Source organism: Thalassophryne amazonica, chromosome 13, assembly GCF_902500255.1.
Source record: "Thalassophryne amazonica chromosome 13, fThaAma1.1, whole genome shotgun sequence".
NCBI lineage: Eukaryota > Metazoa > Chordata > Actinopteri > Batrachoidiformes > Batrachoididae > Thalassophryne > Thalassophryne amazonica.
The window spans coordinates 92,765,055-92,784,041 of record NC_047115.1 but is presented as its reverse complement, the minus strand read 5'-3'; the positions used below and the strand labels follow the sequence as shown (position 1 = coordinate 92,784,041).

The window sequence follows — 18,987 nt, the reverse complement described above, 5'->3', positions numbered from 1 at the left end:
ACCCATTTCACGTAGCGCTGAAAAAGTGTTCCTTTTATCACACTCAGTAAGAGCACTTCAAAAATGTTTTGTGACAGCGAGGGGGATTATAATTTAAGATGAGCTTTAAACTTAAAACAGCACTGTGTTCACACAACTATGAAGAGTATGTGCATTTCAGTTTGTGAGCTGGATTTGTGGAATGGGTTGGCTGAAGAATTGCAGAGAAGCACTAATATAGAGCACTTTAAACAAATTACAGAAGGAAGACTTTAATAATGTATGCAGATGAACAGGGTTCACAATGAGATGCGGGATTACGTATATATACGAGGTCTGTTAGAAAAGTATCGGACCTTTTTATTTTTTTCAAAAACCATATGGATTTGAATCATGTGTGATTGCATCAGACAAGCTTGAACCTTCGTGCGCATGTGAGTTTTTTCACGCCTGTCGGTTGCGTCATTCACCTGTGAGCAGGCTTTGTGTGAGCACTGGTCCACCCCTCTCATCGTTTTTTTATTGTGAATAAATGTCTGAACGATTTGGAGCTTTGCTGCATCAGTTTTTTTTCCAGAAACTGTGAGAGACCTCCAGGTGGACACCGTTCGGAAAATTAATATGGCTTTCAGGGACGATTTTATGGGGATTATACAGATTAAGGAGTGTTACTGCCGCTTTAAGGACGGCCCACAACTGCTGAGAGCACGCCGCGCTCCCAGCACCGATCGACATGCTCAAACCCCGCTGAAACAACCAGATCATTTCCAACGTGAAGGCTTTGTTGATCCGGGACCTTGTCTGACTTTCACAAAAAGGCAGAAGTCGCGGACATCAGCACTTTTTCGGCACATTCCACTGTTACAGGAGTTTTTTTCATGGAAAGAAAAGCGGAGGGACGCACCACAGAGCCGTTCATTACGCGGGACAAAACCACCTCGGTGTTGGTCTCACAGGACGGCTTTGAGATGGCTTTCAGATGGATTCCGGTTGCTTTTCAGTCGTGTGATTATCCGATTGTAATTGTGCATGAGCTGCACATGCCCCAACATGTCCTGGAAGGCTTCATCATGGTGTTGGTTTGCGCCATGTCGCGGTGGAGCTGCTCCTCTTACCATGACAAAAACTCCTGTAACAGTGGAATGTGCCATTCATTTCTAAACTGGACGCTGTCTTGAGCTGGTCTGTCGTCTGACTAGCACAGGAATTGTGAAAAGACGTGGACATCAGCACTTTTTCAGCACATTAAGACAGACGTGCGGAGGAGTTCCGCGTGTTGCGGTGGAGCCACATGGCGCAAAGCAACGCCGTGATGAAGCCTTCCAGGACATGTTGGGGCATGTGCAGCTCATGCACAATCACAATTTGATAATCACACGACTGAAAAGCAACCGGAATCCATCTGAAAGCCATCTCAAAGCCGTCCTGTGAGACCAACACCGAGGTGGTTTTGTCCCGCATAATGAACGGCTCCGTGGCGCGTCCCTCCGCTTTTCTTTCCATGAAAAAAACTCCTGTAACAGTGGAATGTGCCGAAAAAGTGCTGATGTCCACGACTTCTGCCTTTTTGTGAAAGTCAAACGAGGTCCTGGATCAACAAAGCCTTCACGTTGGAAATGATCTGGTTGTTTCAGCGGGGTCTGAGCATGTCGATTGGCGCTGGGAGCGCGCCGCGCTCTCAGCAGTTGTGGGCCGTCCGTAAAGCAGCAGTAACACTCCTTAATCTGTATAATCCCCATAAAATCGTCCCTGAAAGCCATATTACTTTTCCGAACGGTGTCCACCTGGAGGTCTCACAGTTTCTGGAAAAAAATTGATGCAGCAAAGCTCCAAATCGTTCAGACATTTATTCGCATTAAAAAAATGACGAGAAGGTGGACCAATGCTCACACAAAGCCTGCTCACAGGCGAATGACGCAACCGACAGGCGTGAAAAAACTCATGCATGCGCACGAAGGTTCAAGCTTGTCTGATGCAATCACATGTGATTCAAATCCATATGGTTTTTGAAAAAAATAAAAAGGTCCGATACTTTTCTAACAGACCTCGTATATTTGGATTGCTTATGTATTTGTTTGATTTATTTACCTATTTATGTATTTTGTTGGTTATTTATTTTTATTTACTTTTTGGCACTGGGTGGGTATTGGACTGTAAATATCTTGGATTTATGTGGTGTTGTAATTAAGTTGTCATTTATTTTTGTGAATAGTGAGAAGGAGGTAGGAGGTTATAAGTCTTGACTTCTCCCTACTGCTTTTTTAGCATTCTTTATTGGTTGACATATTATTCTCGTCGATTTTTATCTTTTTGTTTTCTTTGTTCCAAATGAATTAACTTGTTCATTCATGATTCAACTTGCCTCAGTAACTTGTGCTGTTGAAACACTGCAGCATCTAATTTTGTTTTTAATCACATAGGAGAGGAAGTCTTGTGATCTGTAGGGCGAAACGAGCCTGGAGAGGTGGTGATACGCTCTGGAGAGAAGGGGAATGAAAGTCAGTTGGAGCAAGATGGATTATGTGTGTGAATGAGTGGTAGTCCAGTCTAATAGTGAAGTTGCAAGCTTTCACTTTTGCTGTGCGAGTATGTACTAATACTATGTACTCATTGGAGCACCCAGGGGGCTATTCAGATGGGCCAACTAGTAACATATCACTCCTGAAAACGATCTTTGGCTTTTCACATGACGTAAATCTGCCCTATGATTGGATTTTGGAAAACCATGTGATGGTGAACCAATTCCGATTGGACACTCACATTGTGCACGTCATCACACAGCTTCTATGAGGAGTACAAAGATGGCAGATGGCTGGCTCAAAAGTGCATGGAGTTAACTTTTAAGCAAAAAAAAAAAAGTAAGATTGAGACTAGGTTGTGGAGATGGATATACGGTTGGACAGTTTGGAGACAGAGAGGTGAGATTGAGAGGGTTTGGACACATGCAGAGGAGGGACCCAGCGTATATAGGGAGAGCGATTGTGAGGATGAAGCCACTAGGCAGGAGGAGAAAAGGAGGCCAAAGAGGAGGTTCATGGATTTACTGAGGGATATGCAGGTGGTTGGTGTGACAGAGGAAGATCCAGAAGACAGGGTGAGATGGAAATGGGTGATCTGATGACCCCTAACAGGAGTGTTTGACAGCAGTAGAAGAAATGAGACCAGTTATGTTGTATGGCTTAAAGATACCTGCAAGTGGGTTTAGATATCAAAACTCAGGGAGATTAGGCCAGTTTTTGTGAACATACTGTATCAGTGGTGACATCATTAGTCAAAGGATAATCTGACCAATCACATCTGAAAAGCCTGTAAAATGCCACCTTTTCTTTTAAAAGTTATTTCCTTTGGAGTATTTCAAATCACCATGGGTGCTGCTAGATGAAGTGACGATTCTCCATCTGGATGATCCAGGATCAAGCTTGAATCACATTGAACCCTTCTTGTCTGTACGCAATCAAAAGACAGTCAAATGATCCGTTTGAGTCTCCTAAACATCATGAAAACATACCCATGCCGACAGACACCTCCAGTTTTGACTAAGCAGCATGTTAAAGGTCAATCAGACTGGCAGAGTGGGGCATTGGTACACGCTGAGTGAACAGTGAGGCGGGGTATCAGATTAACAAAGCTCCAGGCAGACTGCCAGACAGCACATTAGCACAGATATGGAAGCCTGGATTTCCCCCCTTCTCTTTCCTTGTCCCCAGCCAGCTTTTGGCCCAGTCGTAATGCAGCAATCGGGGATCCACCGGCTCACCAAGAGGCGCCATGAAAGCTTCCTTGTGTCCCACACTCCCTGACTGCTAGCCTACCTTCTTTTCCCTCTTCTGTCAGTCTTTCTCCCCCCCCCCCCCCCCCCCCCCACACACACACACACACTCCCACATTCCTTTCTCATACCAATGCCAAATCCTTCTTCACTTTTTGGACCCATTTCATAGTATTTAGTTTGCCACAAACAATTATTTGAATCCTTAAGATTTAAACAAACACCAGTAACTGGTAAACAGGGGATTCCGCTTTGATTCTACAGTGAGAACAGCATCACTGTTACACACAATCCCAGATCTTATTTTTCTCTGAATGAACCAGTATTTGCTCACAGAGTGTATTCTCTGTTGTAGATATGAACAGCCAAAGTGTGACAGCAATGCCCGAGCCCATCCCACAAAACCAAAGGACCATTACAGGAGCAGACATCTCCAAGGTAGGTCTCCAAAAGCTGCTTTCAGCCTCTATTGTCCGGATCACATGGCGTTTGGCTGAAGCCTGCTTTTCCAAGTTTGTAATAAGAGTCTGTGTGTTTATTGATACCATTATCAGGATTAGTCAAGGAAATGCTTGAGAATTCCCAGAGACGGCCTTAACTGGTTTGTACACAATGAGGAGAGATGCACTGGGAGTTAACTGAAAAGGGGATAATGAGGGTAATGATAGGAGAAGAAACTGCAGGAGGGAGTTGGAGATACTTGATAATAGGATGCCAGAGATAGGCTGTGATAAATAGGGCGTCAAGGATAACTAAATAGAAGGTGATAAAGGGTTTTTGTCTTGTTTTGCTTTTTTTAGGTGATGGTTGTGAGGTTGTTTAACTACATGTAGGACTAATCCATTTGTTTTTACCCTGACACTTAGAACTCTGAACTGGAAGTTGTGTCATTTGCCATTTTTAAGCATATGAGCAACTGAAGAAAAGGAAAATTTATTGACAAAGCACCTGCAGCAAACTAATCATCACAAAGTGCTTCAGTGATGAAACCATGAATGAGTAAAACTACAACAAACCAACATATGAGTAAAACAAAATCAGAGTAGTGGTACAGAAACTTACTTAAGCCCATTTAACCATAAAATATGGTGCTACCTGAAAGGTTGTCTGAAAAAGATTACAACTGTTTGCCATGTAATCGAAGGAACTGAGACTTGAAGGGAGCGGAGTGGCCAACAGTTTGACTTTCCACAGGTTTAGTTTAAGACAGATAAGGAGGTCCACCTGTAATCTTTAACTGGGACTTCTGAGAGGACTGTCGTACATCAGGGACAGACTGAGGAGCTTGACTATCAAGGTCAGGTGGTCTGGAAGTATAAGCTAATGCCATGTGCTGCTATGTCTCCCACACTTCCCAACCATATCACATGCTGGATAGCAACTATTCAAGTAGAGAACCAGGCCATCCCTACATTGTAAAAGAAGTCATCTATCTGCCACAGCCAGGTCAGATGTCCCACTGGGCTTTTCCTGTTACTGCGGTATTCATCACTGAGGCACCTGTGTGCTGGATCATGTCCAGAGAAACTTGATCAAAATGTTGAAGCTGAATTTCCCACATGGTGCAAGTGATATTCTTCATCTGATTTTCATAAAGTCACTACTTGTCTGACGCAGCAAGACCTGAAAGAGTGGGAAATATTGAAATAAAGAATACATTCCAAACACTCCCTCTCCACTGTGATGACTTTAGTTTTGGTTTGGTGGTGATATCTTAACTCTTCTTCAGAGGGTACACTTATCTCCCCATCCTATACTTATTATAATACTTGGGTGCCAGTTCAATATCAAGATACTTAAAATATAAGGGAATGCTGAAATACCCTTGGCCGTATGAGCATGTAATCAATGAAAGAGTGTATAAAAAGAATGTGACCCTTTGACCCCTTAGAATAGGTCAAGGTTACCCATCTTGGTCCTTGTCCCAAGAATGATCCCTGTGAATTTGAAGACCCTGACAGTAATAGGACTGAACTTATGATGAGCAAAGACAGACAAACAGACAGATGGATGGATGCAAAGTCTTCACAATACCCAATGGCCTTTTTTTGGCCTTGGGTAAAAATGCTGTTCTCCAAGTATTGGAATTTGATATTACAATAAATTGTGATTCTTTGGTTGCTTCTTGACCATGTGGAAAAGTTAAATAATACATTTCTAGAGGCTATATATCATAACTCATATTTTTTTTTATTAATTGCCAAGGTACATCAGGCAGAAAACTCTTATTGCTATCTTATAGAGCCCTAACCTGATGGTGCACAGCCAGAAACAGAAAGTGAAGATGGATTTGGGGAGTGATTGTTGGTTGGCGACGGGAAGTGCACAAACACTTCCCGTTGCCAACATATCACTCCAGTTCTTTATTCTCTTCATTGGCTCCCCGTTTCTTTTAGAATTGATTTTAAAATTTTGCTCTTTGTTTTTAAACCTCTTGCCCCTTCTTACCTCTCTGAACTGTTGTGTATTCTTAACACAACCAGGGTCTTAAGGTCTACAGACCAGCTTTTCCTGGAAGTCCTAAGAACCAGGTATAAGCACTGGGGTGATCGAGCTTTTTCTGTTGCTGGGCCTAGATTCTGGAACAAACTTCCCCCTAACATGAGAACCATGACAGACTTTGAACTTTTTAAAGCTCGACTCAAAACTCGTTTGTTCAGACTGGCTTTTGATACTTATTAAGCAGTGATGGTGTTTTTTTTTTTTGTTTTGTTTTTTTGCACTTTATTTTTTGAATGTTAACTGTTTATGTACACTGTCTTTGCCTTGTTTGATTTTAATAGAAAGCACTTTGTGCACCCTGTGTGTTGTAAAAGGGCTCTATAAGTAAAATTTGATTGATTGATTGATTGCTTTACACAGTGGGAAATATCTATAGGGCATGGAGCAAAAATGGGCTGGATGAAGTCAGTTAATTAGTCATGGGTGTGTTGTGAACATAACATAAAATCAATTCAATCAGCAGCTACTTTAAGACAAAGTGTAAAATGTTCTTGTGTGTTGCTTCTGACTGTTCACACTAAGAATTGTGAGGTTTTTTGTTTTGATGAGGGAATGGTTTTGCGAGCACAAAGAAAGCATGTGGACATTGGGAGTGTAGTGACTGCTATGGCAGACAGATTGCGTGAACATTGCTCTCTTACGAGCATGCATTAATTCAGTAGACTTAATGAAAGGATTAGAAAGGCCCACGTGTCACTTACAGCACTGCCAAAAATAAGGTAAAAACTGTTTAATTTTATGCCGTGGGGCACTCTGTGTGTGTGTGTGTGTGTGTGTGTGTTGTGCGGTCTTATGCACATGTATTGAGCAAGAAAGTTATCTTTCTGATAATTTGGATTGTGTGATTACTGTTTGTAATGAGTTGTTTCAATGCAGAGATTGTTGTGAATAAAGTCTGGATCCTGCATGAAAAATGAATGACCTCCCTGATCAGCTTGTTTTCTCAGTGCTAAATTCCACCCCATTCTACCAATCCCAGCTATGAGGAAGTTAAAAAAAAAACCAGCCAAAATGTTTGTACACAACAGAGTTATTAAAATTAAGTCTTTTTCCAAGGAGTTATTACTTTTAGTTTGTTAATTCTTAATTTCAGTTCAGTTTCACGGTCCTGTACACAGAGCATGTGGCTCTGTTGGATCAGAAACTAAGTACAGTGACCAGGGTTTGATCCCAGGTACATGTATGTGTCCTTAAACAATAGACCGGTTCAAAATGTCAAATGTTACAAAATCTTTTGGGCCACATGTTCTTGTTCCACTAATAAAATAAAAGATCTGTGACAAATTTTATTGTAATCAGACATTGTTCAGGAGTCCCCCACAAATTTTCCCTAAACAAGCAATGTAGTAATCCAGCAATTCAGTAATGTTCTCCTCTGGGTGACCAATCAACCACCACTTTTTGCGATTAGAAGCCATAACATCTACCTGTTAAAGGAAAATGATGGCATCAGAGTCTTCTCCCGTTAGGGTGACGTTGCCTTGTCAGCAGATGGAGAGGAAAATGTGTCACTCTGGGGGACCTCTAAACCTTATCTGATTGAGTTCAAATGTGGTCTGCACCTATAAAACCCCAAGTGGAAAAAAAACATGTGGCCCGAAGTCTCTCACAACTTTTATTTTTTCACTATATAACATGAACAGCCCTATTGGACAAGACTTTATTTGCATAGTGACAATCCACCCAGCTGGAAATAGATTCCAGTCTTGGGCGGAGAAGTAATGTGTGATGGACTGATGTTTTGTTGGGGTAATGGGGGATTGGGGCTGGGGGGGGGGCATAGACTATCATCTACTTCACACTGTGGTATCCAGGGATAAGCATCGGCCTCGGGGCCATATACTGCTTACTTCTTCTTGGTACTATGTTGTGCTAACAGAATGTTGCCAACTGTCAACAGCCAGTTATCTCTGCTGATTGGTTGAGTTTACTGGTTAGATCAAGTGATAGGCTTGAACCAAAACAAATTAACAGAGAAGATAGAAGAGCAATGAGGTTTACCTCAAATGTCAAGAAACAGATGGCTTCATCATGCAAGAAGCCCAGTCAACACTTTGACAGTGTATTATCTTCCTTTACGTGTTAATGGGGAAACTATTTCCACAATACTCTCAAAACACTGGGAGAAATTGTAATCAAACTTAGTGGTTAAATCAATGGACCATCTTCACATCAGTGTCATACATCAAAGGATAAGGTACACTGACATTTGCACCAATTTGATACATGCACTATCACACAGTCTGCCGTGCCAGAGAGTAAACTCCTTGTAAACACATTGTAAACTGTGTGCAGCTGCATGCAAGTGCACAAAGAAAATTTTGAAATGTTCCAAATCTCTAGCACGCATTAATTTTGTGAACTACATGTGAACATTGCACAAACAAAAACACTGTGTACCACTGCAAGTCAGTGCATCAGTGCAGCACATCACAGTGCAGCTCATCACAGCGCTGCTCATCTGAACGATTATGACGTAAAATCTATCATAAACATCATTTTACAGATTCTCAGAAGAAGGAATGAAAATGCAACTGTTTTACCAAGCCAAGACAATATAAATATTACAAATTATTACCTTTTGAGATGATTGCAAATGTGTTCTCCGCCTCATGAAGTGCACAAGAACAGCTGCAGCTGTAGAAAATTCCTCTGTCATTCCGGAGTGATTAGAGGTGGTTTCATCAGCCAGGTTCTGAGAACAAATGATTAATCCGCTGCAAAATAATTATTTTACATATCACAGCATCCAGCTGCACAAAGTGCACCATCCAGAGGAACACAGCGGGGTCGCACTGGCAGAATGAATTGTGCAGAAGTGTGGGGGTTAAATGCATGCAAGTGTCAAGGTGCCTACAGTCACATCAGAGGCCATTACCTAAAAATACGTTATAAGTTAAGGTTAAATAAGTTATGGTTCTATCTCAGGAATTAGGCAAGATATTGAAAGAAGGATTTCTGCTCTCCTGGGGGTTAAAAATGAATCATCAGTGATCTCATGTGAGTGCATCAAGTGAAGCAGAAAAGTTAGGCGCTGTAATTGTCTGGATACTTTTTTAATTTGATAAAATGGTATTAAGATTTCCAGCTTATTTGGATTGTGAAAACTAATGACTATTGTTGTTCTAAACAGACTGCCGGTAACACCCATTTGGTTTGCTGATTCAAATCATTTTCTGAATTGTCTGACTTCTTTTAGTTTACACTTGGGCAGCTGTTGGCTGTAGAGGCAGGCCAGAGGCCCAGATGGTCCTTGGGTTCAATTTGCTTTTGAGCAAAGTCCTTATTATTCAAGTTGCTCGTGCTGTGCAGTTCAGTGCTGTGCACCCTGACATCAGTGTGTGAGTGAATGTGAAGCATCATGTTTCAGCACTGCAGCATCTGCTTCATTTAGAAAAGTGCTGCAGAAATACAGTCCATTTACTCACACACACACTTTTATTATAAACTTGACAAATATAATTACAGTCACTTTTGTCTTCATCAGCATCATAATCTTTGGTTTTGTGAGCATCTTGCATGGTTCATTTGTGCCATAAAACAAACAGGCAAAATGGATTCAGGTGCTGTGTACAACAAAACTGGCACGTTTGCTGTGTTTAGCTGTTTTTTTTTTTTTTTGTTTTTTTTTTGTGGTTTGGTAAATGTGTTAATGATCCAGCATGTTATGAACAGAGCTGCATCTGTTCCCATCCCCTCTACAGCTGTTTATATAAGCGCGTGCCGGGCCAGAGCTGTGCTCTGCGCCTGCAGGTGCTGCGTTAAGCAGCACTCTGTTTCAGCTCCAGCACTGAGGACACTTGTACAGTCTAACAATGGGACTGACAGTCTGATGGTCTGGAAATCACCAGCTGGTCACCATCTTTCCTGCGGCGCTGATGGTGATGCAGCCGAGCAGGAATGATTACAGTGTCAAACGCAGTGAACAGGACAGGATCAGACAGGATCAAAGCATCTTCTGATTAATCAAAAACTAAAGGCTTGTAAAAATATCCCATCACTGCTGGTGTTGCCCTTCCGAGACAGAATTTGTAATGTTTTCAGTGTTCATAATGTTGTATTTTGTATAGAACATTTCTTAGCCCCTTTGATCAAGAATGTGATTGTGCTTTAACCTCTGAAAGTATCAGAACACCAATGACAATTTGTTTGGTTTTGATATATACTGAAGACAACTACACCCAACAAAAATATAAACGCAACACTTTTGGTTTTGCTCCCATTTTGTATGAGAAACTCAAAGATCTAAAACTTTTTCCACATACACAATATCACCATTTCCCTCAAATATTGTTCACAAACCAGTCTAAATCTGTGATAGTGAGCACTTCTCCTTTGCTGAGATAATCCATAAAAGAAAGATAATCTTTCAAAGTGGCCTTTTATTGTGGACAGTCTAAGGCACACCTGTGCACTAATCATGGTGTCTAATCAGCATCTTGATATGGCACACCTGTGAGGTGGGATGGATTATCTCAGCAAAGGAGAAGTGCTCACTATCACATATTTAGACTGGTTTGTGAACAATATTTGAGGGAAATGGTGATATTGTGTATGTGGAAAATTTTTAGATCTTTGAGTTCATCTCATACAAAATGGGAGCAAAACCAAAAGTGTTGCGTTTATATTTTTGTTGAGTATAGGTTTAAGATCAAATGACGAGTACAAGCTTGAAACCCAAGTTTAAGAATAAGGACCTGATTTAGTGGGATCCCAAATAATGAGTGCTAAATTGTGTGGACAATTCAAACTTTTGTGCGTTGGGGTGGAGACAGTTTTACGGATAATTTACTAAGGGTAAATTACACTTGATCGTTGGTGGTAATGTGACAGACAGCAGTCTGTAAATGAGGATTTTTTGCCTGTTAATGGTAATAAAATGAAAGTCAATCAGCTGCTTGCAGGTATGGATGGATGGATGGATGAGATTTATTGTCATTGTCATTGTCATTACAAGTGCAACAATAACGAGATTATGTCCACACTCACCACAGACAAAGAGCAATTAATCCACAATTATTACTTGTTTACCGTAATAATGGCACACATCAGAATTAAGACAACACATATACATTTGACATTATGTGCACTAAACTTGAAACAGTCCATTATCCAAATTGAGGCAATGTGAGTATGTGGTAGCCGCTGCAGCTGGAGTCACGCCGCCGCTAGCTTGGGGGGAACAGGGACATGCCGCCGCTAAAACCGTGCAGCCCCCAGAGGGGAAAGGGGTGGCGTGAGCGGTGGACGGGATGGGGTGTGTGATGGGGGACAGGAGGTGAGGTAGAAGGGAAAGTGGAGCATGCTTCAGTCTTTGTCCATGTGTGAGTCTGTCTGTCCTTGTGTACTGGAATAAGAAAGATAAGGAGGCAGCCAATCTTTCCAAGGCCATAGAAGTTCTTCTGGAGGATAAACAGTGGGCATTTTATCCTTGACAGGCTGATAAGCCTGCCGTGTTTGTGGTTGAGCAGTGAAAAACACTTTTCCAGCTTCACATGAACAAACCAAAACCCAATTATGAAAAGTTCCCTGGCCTCTGAAATCTTCTCCTGCAAGGCACGCATCTGCTCTGAGATGTTATCCAATTTGCGTCTGAGTTCAAGGGTTAATGCAGTCTGAGAATGCATCGCCTTGCCCAATTCATTAATCATGACGGACAAGCGAGGGGTCATGGTTTTGGCGGCAGCCGTCTTGCCAATTTTCCGGTAGGTCAGGGCAGCACATAAGCCAATAAGTACCAGCCCCCCTACTATGAATCCAAATATGAATAAATCCTCGACGTCCTCTACACAGAATGGCGGAAAGCATGCAACCCGCCAAGTCTCCCAGACATCGAGAACATAGCCCGCAGGGTAAGTTCCATCTGGGTATGCAGGGTCCCCCGGCTCTGATCTTGTGGAAAAAAAAAATGGTGTCAATAACGTTCAGAGACCAGCTGATCAATTCCATGATTAAAGGAGTTCCAGTTAGTCACTTTAATCTGCACAATGGCTTTGAGAGGGGTTAAGAAGCGAAGTTGCCACTTCTGAAGAGGAGCGAATCGAAGATCCAACACAGCAGTGGATCAAAGCACTGCTTCATTGGTTAAAGGTTCAAAGCAAATGACTTGTGACTCCTAAATTAGTTGTCGACGGTTTCAATACTCAATGTAGTCATGACTAGTCGTGGCAGCCCTAATATACGAGGTTTATTAGAAAACTAACCGGCAGTTTTAGAAAAAAAAAAACTATATGGATTTGAATTACGTACGATTACACCAGACATGCTTGAACGCTCGTGCGCATGCGTGAGTTTTTTCACGTGTGTCGGTGACGTCATTCGCCTGTGGGCAGGCTTTGAGTGAGCGCTGGTCCAGCCCTCTCAGCTGAAATCCTTTGTCTGAGACGCTGCTGGAGACGGCGCGCGTTGCTTTATCAAAATTTTTTCAGGACCTGTGAGGGATATCCGAGTGGACACTATTCGAGAAATTCAGCTGGTTCTCATTGAAAAGTTTAACGGCTGATGAGAGGTTGTGGAGTTTCTTTCACTTTAAGGACAGCTCACAAAGCGGATCGGCGCGGTCGGAGGTGGCGTCCGTCTGGCTGTTCACCCAGGTCGTCGTCAGAGAACAGAGAAGTTTCAGAAGAAGTCGGCATGAGGAGTTTATGCGGACATTCCACTGTTAAAGGAGATTTTGTAAGGAAAGAACGTGCGGGCAAATTCGCCGAGTCGGTTCTGTGACGACACCGCAAATCCGTCTGCACCGCGACAGGAAAAACACCTCCGTGTTGAAAACCATTTGTAAAATTCAGGCGGCTTTTGATGGCTTTCAACAAGTGAGTATCTGAGAAATTGTTTAACAGCTGGGCATGTTCCACCTTGTCCGTTAAGGTTTCCAGTGGTGGTGTTTTTCCTGTCGCGACCCCCCCGCGGTCAGGTCCGGCCCGACATGCGACTCTGCCCGCACGTTCTTTCATTACAAAATCTCCTTTAACAGTGGAATGTCCGCATAAATTCCTCATGCCGACCTCTTCTGAAACTTCTCTGTTCTCTGACGATGACCTGAGTGAACAGAGCCTGAAATGTGGAAGTTTTCAGCTTGAAACAGCGAGACGACGACGCCTCGGAGCGCAGATCGCTGTCAGGCGCCATGGGCCGTCCTTAAAGCGACACTTACAGACCAAAATCTCTCATCAGCCGTTAAAATTTTTACCGAAAACCAGCTGAATTTATCGAATGGTGTCCACTCAGTTGTGCCTTACAGTTTTTGAAAAAAATTTTATCAAACAAAGCAGCAGTCTCTGAGCTATTCCTAAACAATGAAAAAAATCGACGAGAGGGTGGGCCACTCCTCAAAGACTGCCCACAGGCGAATGACGTAACCGACAGGCGTGAAAAAACTCTCGCATGCCCACGAGGGTTCAAGCATGTCTGATGTAATCACACGTGATTCAAATCCATATGGTTTTTGAAAAAATAATAAGGTCAGATACTTTTCTAATAGACCTCGTATATACACATATATATATGTGTGTGTAACAAATAGCTAATTTGTTACTTAGTGATTTTATAGCTGTACAGTTACTTTAGTTAGGAAGCACCTTGATGTGTAGGATTGAGTATTGAGGTGTGTAGTTGTAATTTGTCTTCCTTACCTCATGTCTTGTGTCCAGGCGGCAAAGAGGTCCCACTGGAAACTGTTGCTATGATAAAGGTTCTGGGATAGACCAAGGCAGGGGAGTCATGGGGGGAGATGTGTTTAAGGGGGTTTATTGGTGTATGAATTTTAGTAAATAGGTGGTTTTGGGGGGTTTAAGTTTAGGTTTAGAGATGGTGGGATTTTAAATGGGTTTTGGGTTGGTTAAAGGTATGGAGGGTTTTGATAGGTGTTAGGAGCTAGTTGGTTAGCTCTTACCTTTTTAGATTTTAATGGTTTAACCCGATTAGTCAAACCAGATAAAAGGCGCCTGAGAGATCATTCTGGAGTGGCAGTTGGGGAGAGACTATTCCCACCACCTCTCTGGGTATTTGTACTTTATGCACGATTTTCTTTGTTCTTTTTGGAAGGGTAGTAATAAAGTAAGAAAATTAAAGTTGTGGACCACATCAAGTTGCCTCGGTCTCTGTCTCTGCTTCTGTCTCATTGGGGGTTTGACCGCTAGGGGCCAACCGACGTCACAGACCACATCAAGTTGCCTCAGCCTCTGTCTCTGCTTCTGTCTCATTGGGGGTTTGACCGCTAGGGGCCAACCGACGTCACAGTGTGTGTGTGTGTGTGTGTGTGTGTGTGTGTGTGTGTGTGTGTGTGTGTGTGTGTACTTGTACTTGTATATTATATAGCATAAGTGTCCTTTGAGAAGGACTGCGACCAAATGCTAACATGAGCAGCTGGACAGGAAAAAAATGTACTTAGTCAAACACACACACACACACACACACACACACACACACACACATACACACCCAGACATATACGCACAAGTGCACAAACGCCTCTCTAAAGCTGTCTGAGAACCCTGCACCATATCAGCCAGGCCTTCCATTATAAAATGTGTCAAGACAAAGTTGGAAAACTCTGCATCTTGTTTTCTTTGAGTGATTGCGTCAGTGTCTGTAAACTGTGTTACTCAGTAAGTATTGAATAATTATAAATGTTGCCTTCTTGTCGCTGCAGCCCATTTGCTCTTGACACACTGGTGTTGAGAGGTTTATGGGGCAAGATGCAAGAAAGGAGCGCCGAGCCCTGAAAGTGGCAGGAGAGGAAAGCGGCATGTTTGGCTAGTTCTGGGCTCACAGCGGGATCATGTGATGGCGTTGGAGCAGGCGCTGCGAGCTGCAGCCGTGAGTGCTGACAGGGCTCGGCCCCACCGGGCCGCGCAGAATAACACTGCTCCTTGTTGACAGTAACACATGCACATGCAAACATGCAATTACCGGCCAAGTATTTACAGTGCACATACAGTATACACATGGAGGTGCATGAATGGCAGTGCACAACTTTTCAGATTAAAAACCTGCACGTGTCAAAAACTGAGTTTTTGCCTTTATGGAAAAAGCAGCAGTTATTTACAGCTAAAGGATGAACATGGACAGAAAGTGGCCAAACTTCTTTTGTTTCAGTGACAGTTGGAGCATTCGCTCCCTGCCTGTCAGCAAAATTCTGTCTAGATACACTGAGCTGATCTGTCCCGCCCCACAAGACGTGCCAGTAGGGAAGTGACCAGAGAACGACTTGATCACTTCTCATGTTGTGTGAAATGCATGCACGCACGCTCAGACTCCTGCAGCATTACAGCAAGGATGTGCACACTCCATGAAAAACACTCAAACAAATCCAGCAGCATCCCATAAATCCACCTCTTCTTCTGAGGGTGTAATTGTACGAGTGACTGGACTAATTCACTGCAGCAGGCTCCACATACCACCAGCTTGGCCAGTAACGGGTGGATCAGATGTGTTCCTGGGCCTGAGCCAGAGAGGGCCCAGTAATTGCTTGGACTCTTGGGTCTGTGCCGGCTGATAAAGCCACGCACTGTCTCAGATAGGTGGAGGCTGGGCACTGAGAGTTTGCACCAGTGCTGGGTGCCACCTGTTAAAGACGGTGAAACCATGCTATTATCTTCAACAGCAGCAAATCGGACCCCGTGGGTCTGTCCCGTAAAACAGGACCAGCAAACCCTACAGAATCAGGCCAAGTAACTGAGAAAGGACACCCTGGAGAGGAATCCACAAACCAGCCATGGACTCCTTGCTCTTAAAATTATATGAGACTGAGACACAATTACTGTCATTAGGGCCATTTCACCTCAGCTGCCTCCCATTTATAAAATCTTCCTGTAATTTTGTGAGTAATAATGCTGTTAGTTTTAGATTTGACCTCAATGGTTTAAGAATGGATCTTACCAATATCCTCTGGAACCATTTTCGCTCAAATCCTGAACACAATAAGCTTGTATTAAGACGAGGTGCTAGTACAATAATACCATTTGTGCAAATGGATACATTTACTCATAGCTCCATAAATATTTCAACATTGACAGAATTTTTGTTGCGTTGGCCTTCTACCACATCACTGTCAAACTAAAACCCAATAACGAATGCAAACTTTCATCCACACTTTTAATTTCAGGGAATCAGAATAGTTTTAATGGACTAATAGTAATTAGATACCCCAGAGGTGGGACAAAGTCACCAGCAAGTCATTCTCAAGTCATGAATCGGCAAATCTCAAGTTTTAAGTCAAGACTTGACTGACTTGACAAGACTTGTGCATCATACGGACAAAGTGAGTAATCTTGGGGTACTTTTTGATCCTACGTTGTCCTTTGGCCCCCACATTAGAGACATTACGAGGACTGCCTTCTTCCATCTGCGAAACATAGCGAGGATTCATCTCATCCTGTCTATGGCTGATGCTGAGACTTTGATACATGCATTTATTTCTTCCAGACTGGATTATTGTAATGCTTTATTTTCTCGTCTGCCGCAGTCCAGCATTCAGGGTCTTCAATTAGCGCAGAATGCTGCTGCCAGACGTTTGACACAAAGTAGAAGGTTTGACCACATTACACCCATTCTGGCATCCATTCATTGGCTTCCGGTTTCTGCCAGATCGGATTTTAAAGTCTTGTTGTTGGTTTATAAAATTGTTCACGGACCGGCACCTTCCTACCTGGCGGACTTGGTTAAGCCATATGTACCTGCGCGGCTGTTGCATTCGCAGGGCACAGGGCTTCTATGTGTTCCGAGGGTGAACAAAAAGTCTGTGGGGTATAGAGCCTTCTCCTACCGTGGTCCGACTTTTTAGAAGGATCTACCTGCAGTTATTTGGCAGTCTGACACAGTGGAGACTTTTAAATCAAGACTGAAGACCCACTTTTTTAGACTGTCTTATCATTAATCTAATTAGTTTTTATGTTTGCCTTGTAATTTCTTTTTATTCTACTGTGTTTTATCTTTTTATTGTGCCCTTCTTGATTTTATATTTGATTTTTAATTACTTTGTGTTGTTATGAATTGTGTGAAGCGTCTTGGGGCAACTCTGTCGTGAGATGGCGCTATATAAATTAATAAATTGAATTAAAAATAGAAATACAACACGTTTGCTTTTGCTCCCATTTTGTCATGAGCTGAACTCAAAGATCTAAAACATTTTCTATATACACAAAAGACCTATTTCTGTCAAATATTGTTCACAAATCTGTCTAAATCTGTGTTCGTGAGCACTTCTCCTTTGCCGAGATAATCCATCCCTTCTCACAGGTGTGGCATATCAAGATGCTGATTAAACAGCATGATTATTACACAGGTGTGCTTTAGGCTGGCCACAATAAAAGGCCACTCTTAAAAGTGCAGTTTTGCTTTATTAAGGGGCGGGGTCTGAGGGATGTCAGAAAACCAGTCAGTATCGAGTGTGACCACCAGTTTGCCTCACACAGTGTAACACATCTCCTTTGCATAGAGTTAATCGGCAGCCACACACAATCGAATGTGAGCATTTGCCCACTTAAGTCGTAACCAACTTGAGTGGGCAAATGATGAACTGCAGTCAGGTCAAGACCCTGATGAGGATGTCGAGCATGCAGATGAGCTTCCCTGAGACAGTTTCTGGCAGTTTGTGCAGAAATTCTTTGGGTCTGCAAACCGATTGTTGCAGCAGCTGTCCGGGTGGCTGGTCTCAGACGATCTTGGAGGTTGGATGTACTGACAAATTCTATGAAACGTCTTTGGAGACGGCTTATGGTAGAGAAGTGAACATTCCATTCACAGGCAACAGCTCCGGTAGACATTCTTGCAGTCAGCATGCCAATTACATGCTCCCACAAAACGTGTGACATCTGTGACACTATGAATATGCATACACGCACACAGAGAGAGAGAGAGAGAGAGAGAAAGAGAGAGAGAGAGAGAGAGCTAGCTGTCTGCTGCTCCTTTGAAAGTTCTGCTGCTCTTTATATGGCTTCCCACCCCCCAGACATTTCAGTCATTTGTGATGACATGGTTTCACAAATTTGCTTGGGCAAGGTGTGTGTGTTGGGGGGGTTGTTGATATATTGTGTATGTATACTTACTTGCATATCAGTTACATAATGCATGCTCAGATATGTGTGTTTTACTTTCCAGGCTGTCCCGGGGCAAAGAAAACAGAGTTCCTGACAAGTGTTCTTGATGCCTTGTCGACAGACATGGTGCATGCCGTCACAGATCCTGCATCCAATGGAAGGTATGACATTTGCTCCTGAATTTGTTCATGTAATAATTATATCAATTATTTGGTTTCCCACTTTACAAAAATAGTTCTTAGTTTTGAAGTTGTTTCACATCAGCTTTCATTAGGATTTGTTTGGATTAGTAAGAAAATTATGCTAGACTGATTTCCAGAGATGTTCTTTGAAACATCTGTAAAGTTCTAAGGATCTTGCAAGGAATCTCAGCAGTATTGAGGATGCTTCCTCTTCTTCTTCTCCTTTTCCTTGTTGTTGCTGTTGTCCCACATCTCTGTGACTGAGAGACATAGAAATGCTGTCTATCCATCTGTCCATGTGTCCATCCATCCGTCTGTCTGAAACTTTGTACTCCCCATAATTTTTCATAGATCTGAGACAAATTAACCAAAGTTGTAGCAGGAATACATCTCTTGGAGGACGAGGTTACATACAATGATGAGTGACCTTAACTAGGTCACAGAGTCAATACTTCTGTCTATGTGTGATGAAGACTGTACTGTCAATAACTTTCAAAGGATTTCAGACAGCTTC

The 18,987-nt window shown here is 42.6% G+C and overlaps 1 protein-coding gene across 1 annotated transcript in view; it reads left to right on the top strand.

The window, feature by feature from the left end:
- smoc2 (SPARC related modular calcium binding 2) overlaps positions 1-18,987 on the top strand; it is a 132,113-nt gene that overhangs the window by 93,763 nt on the left and 19,363 nt on the right. The window contains exons 9-10 of the mRNA XM_034185118.1: positions 4,104-4,186; positions 18,353-18,452. Coding sequence (XP_034041009.1) covers positions 4,104-4,186; positions 18,353-18,452 — 183 coding nt within the window. The remainder of the gene's footprint in view (positions 1-4,103; positions 4,187-18,352; positions 18,453-18,987) is intronic.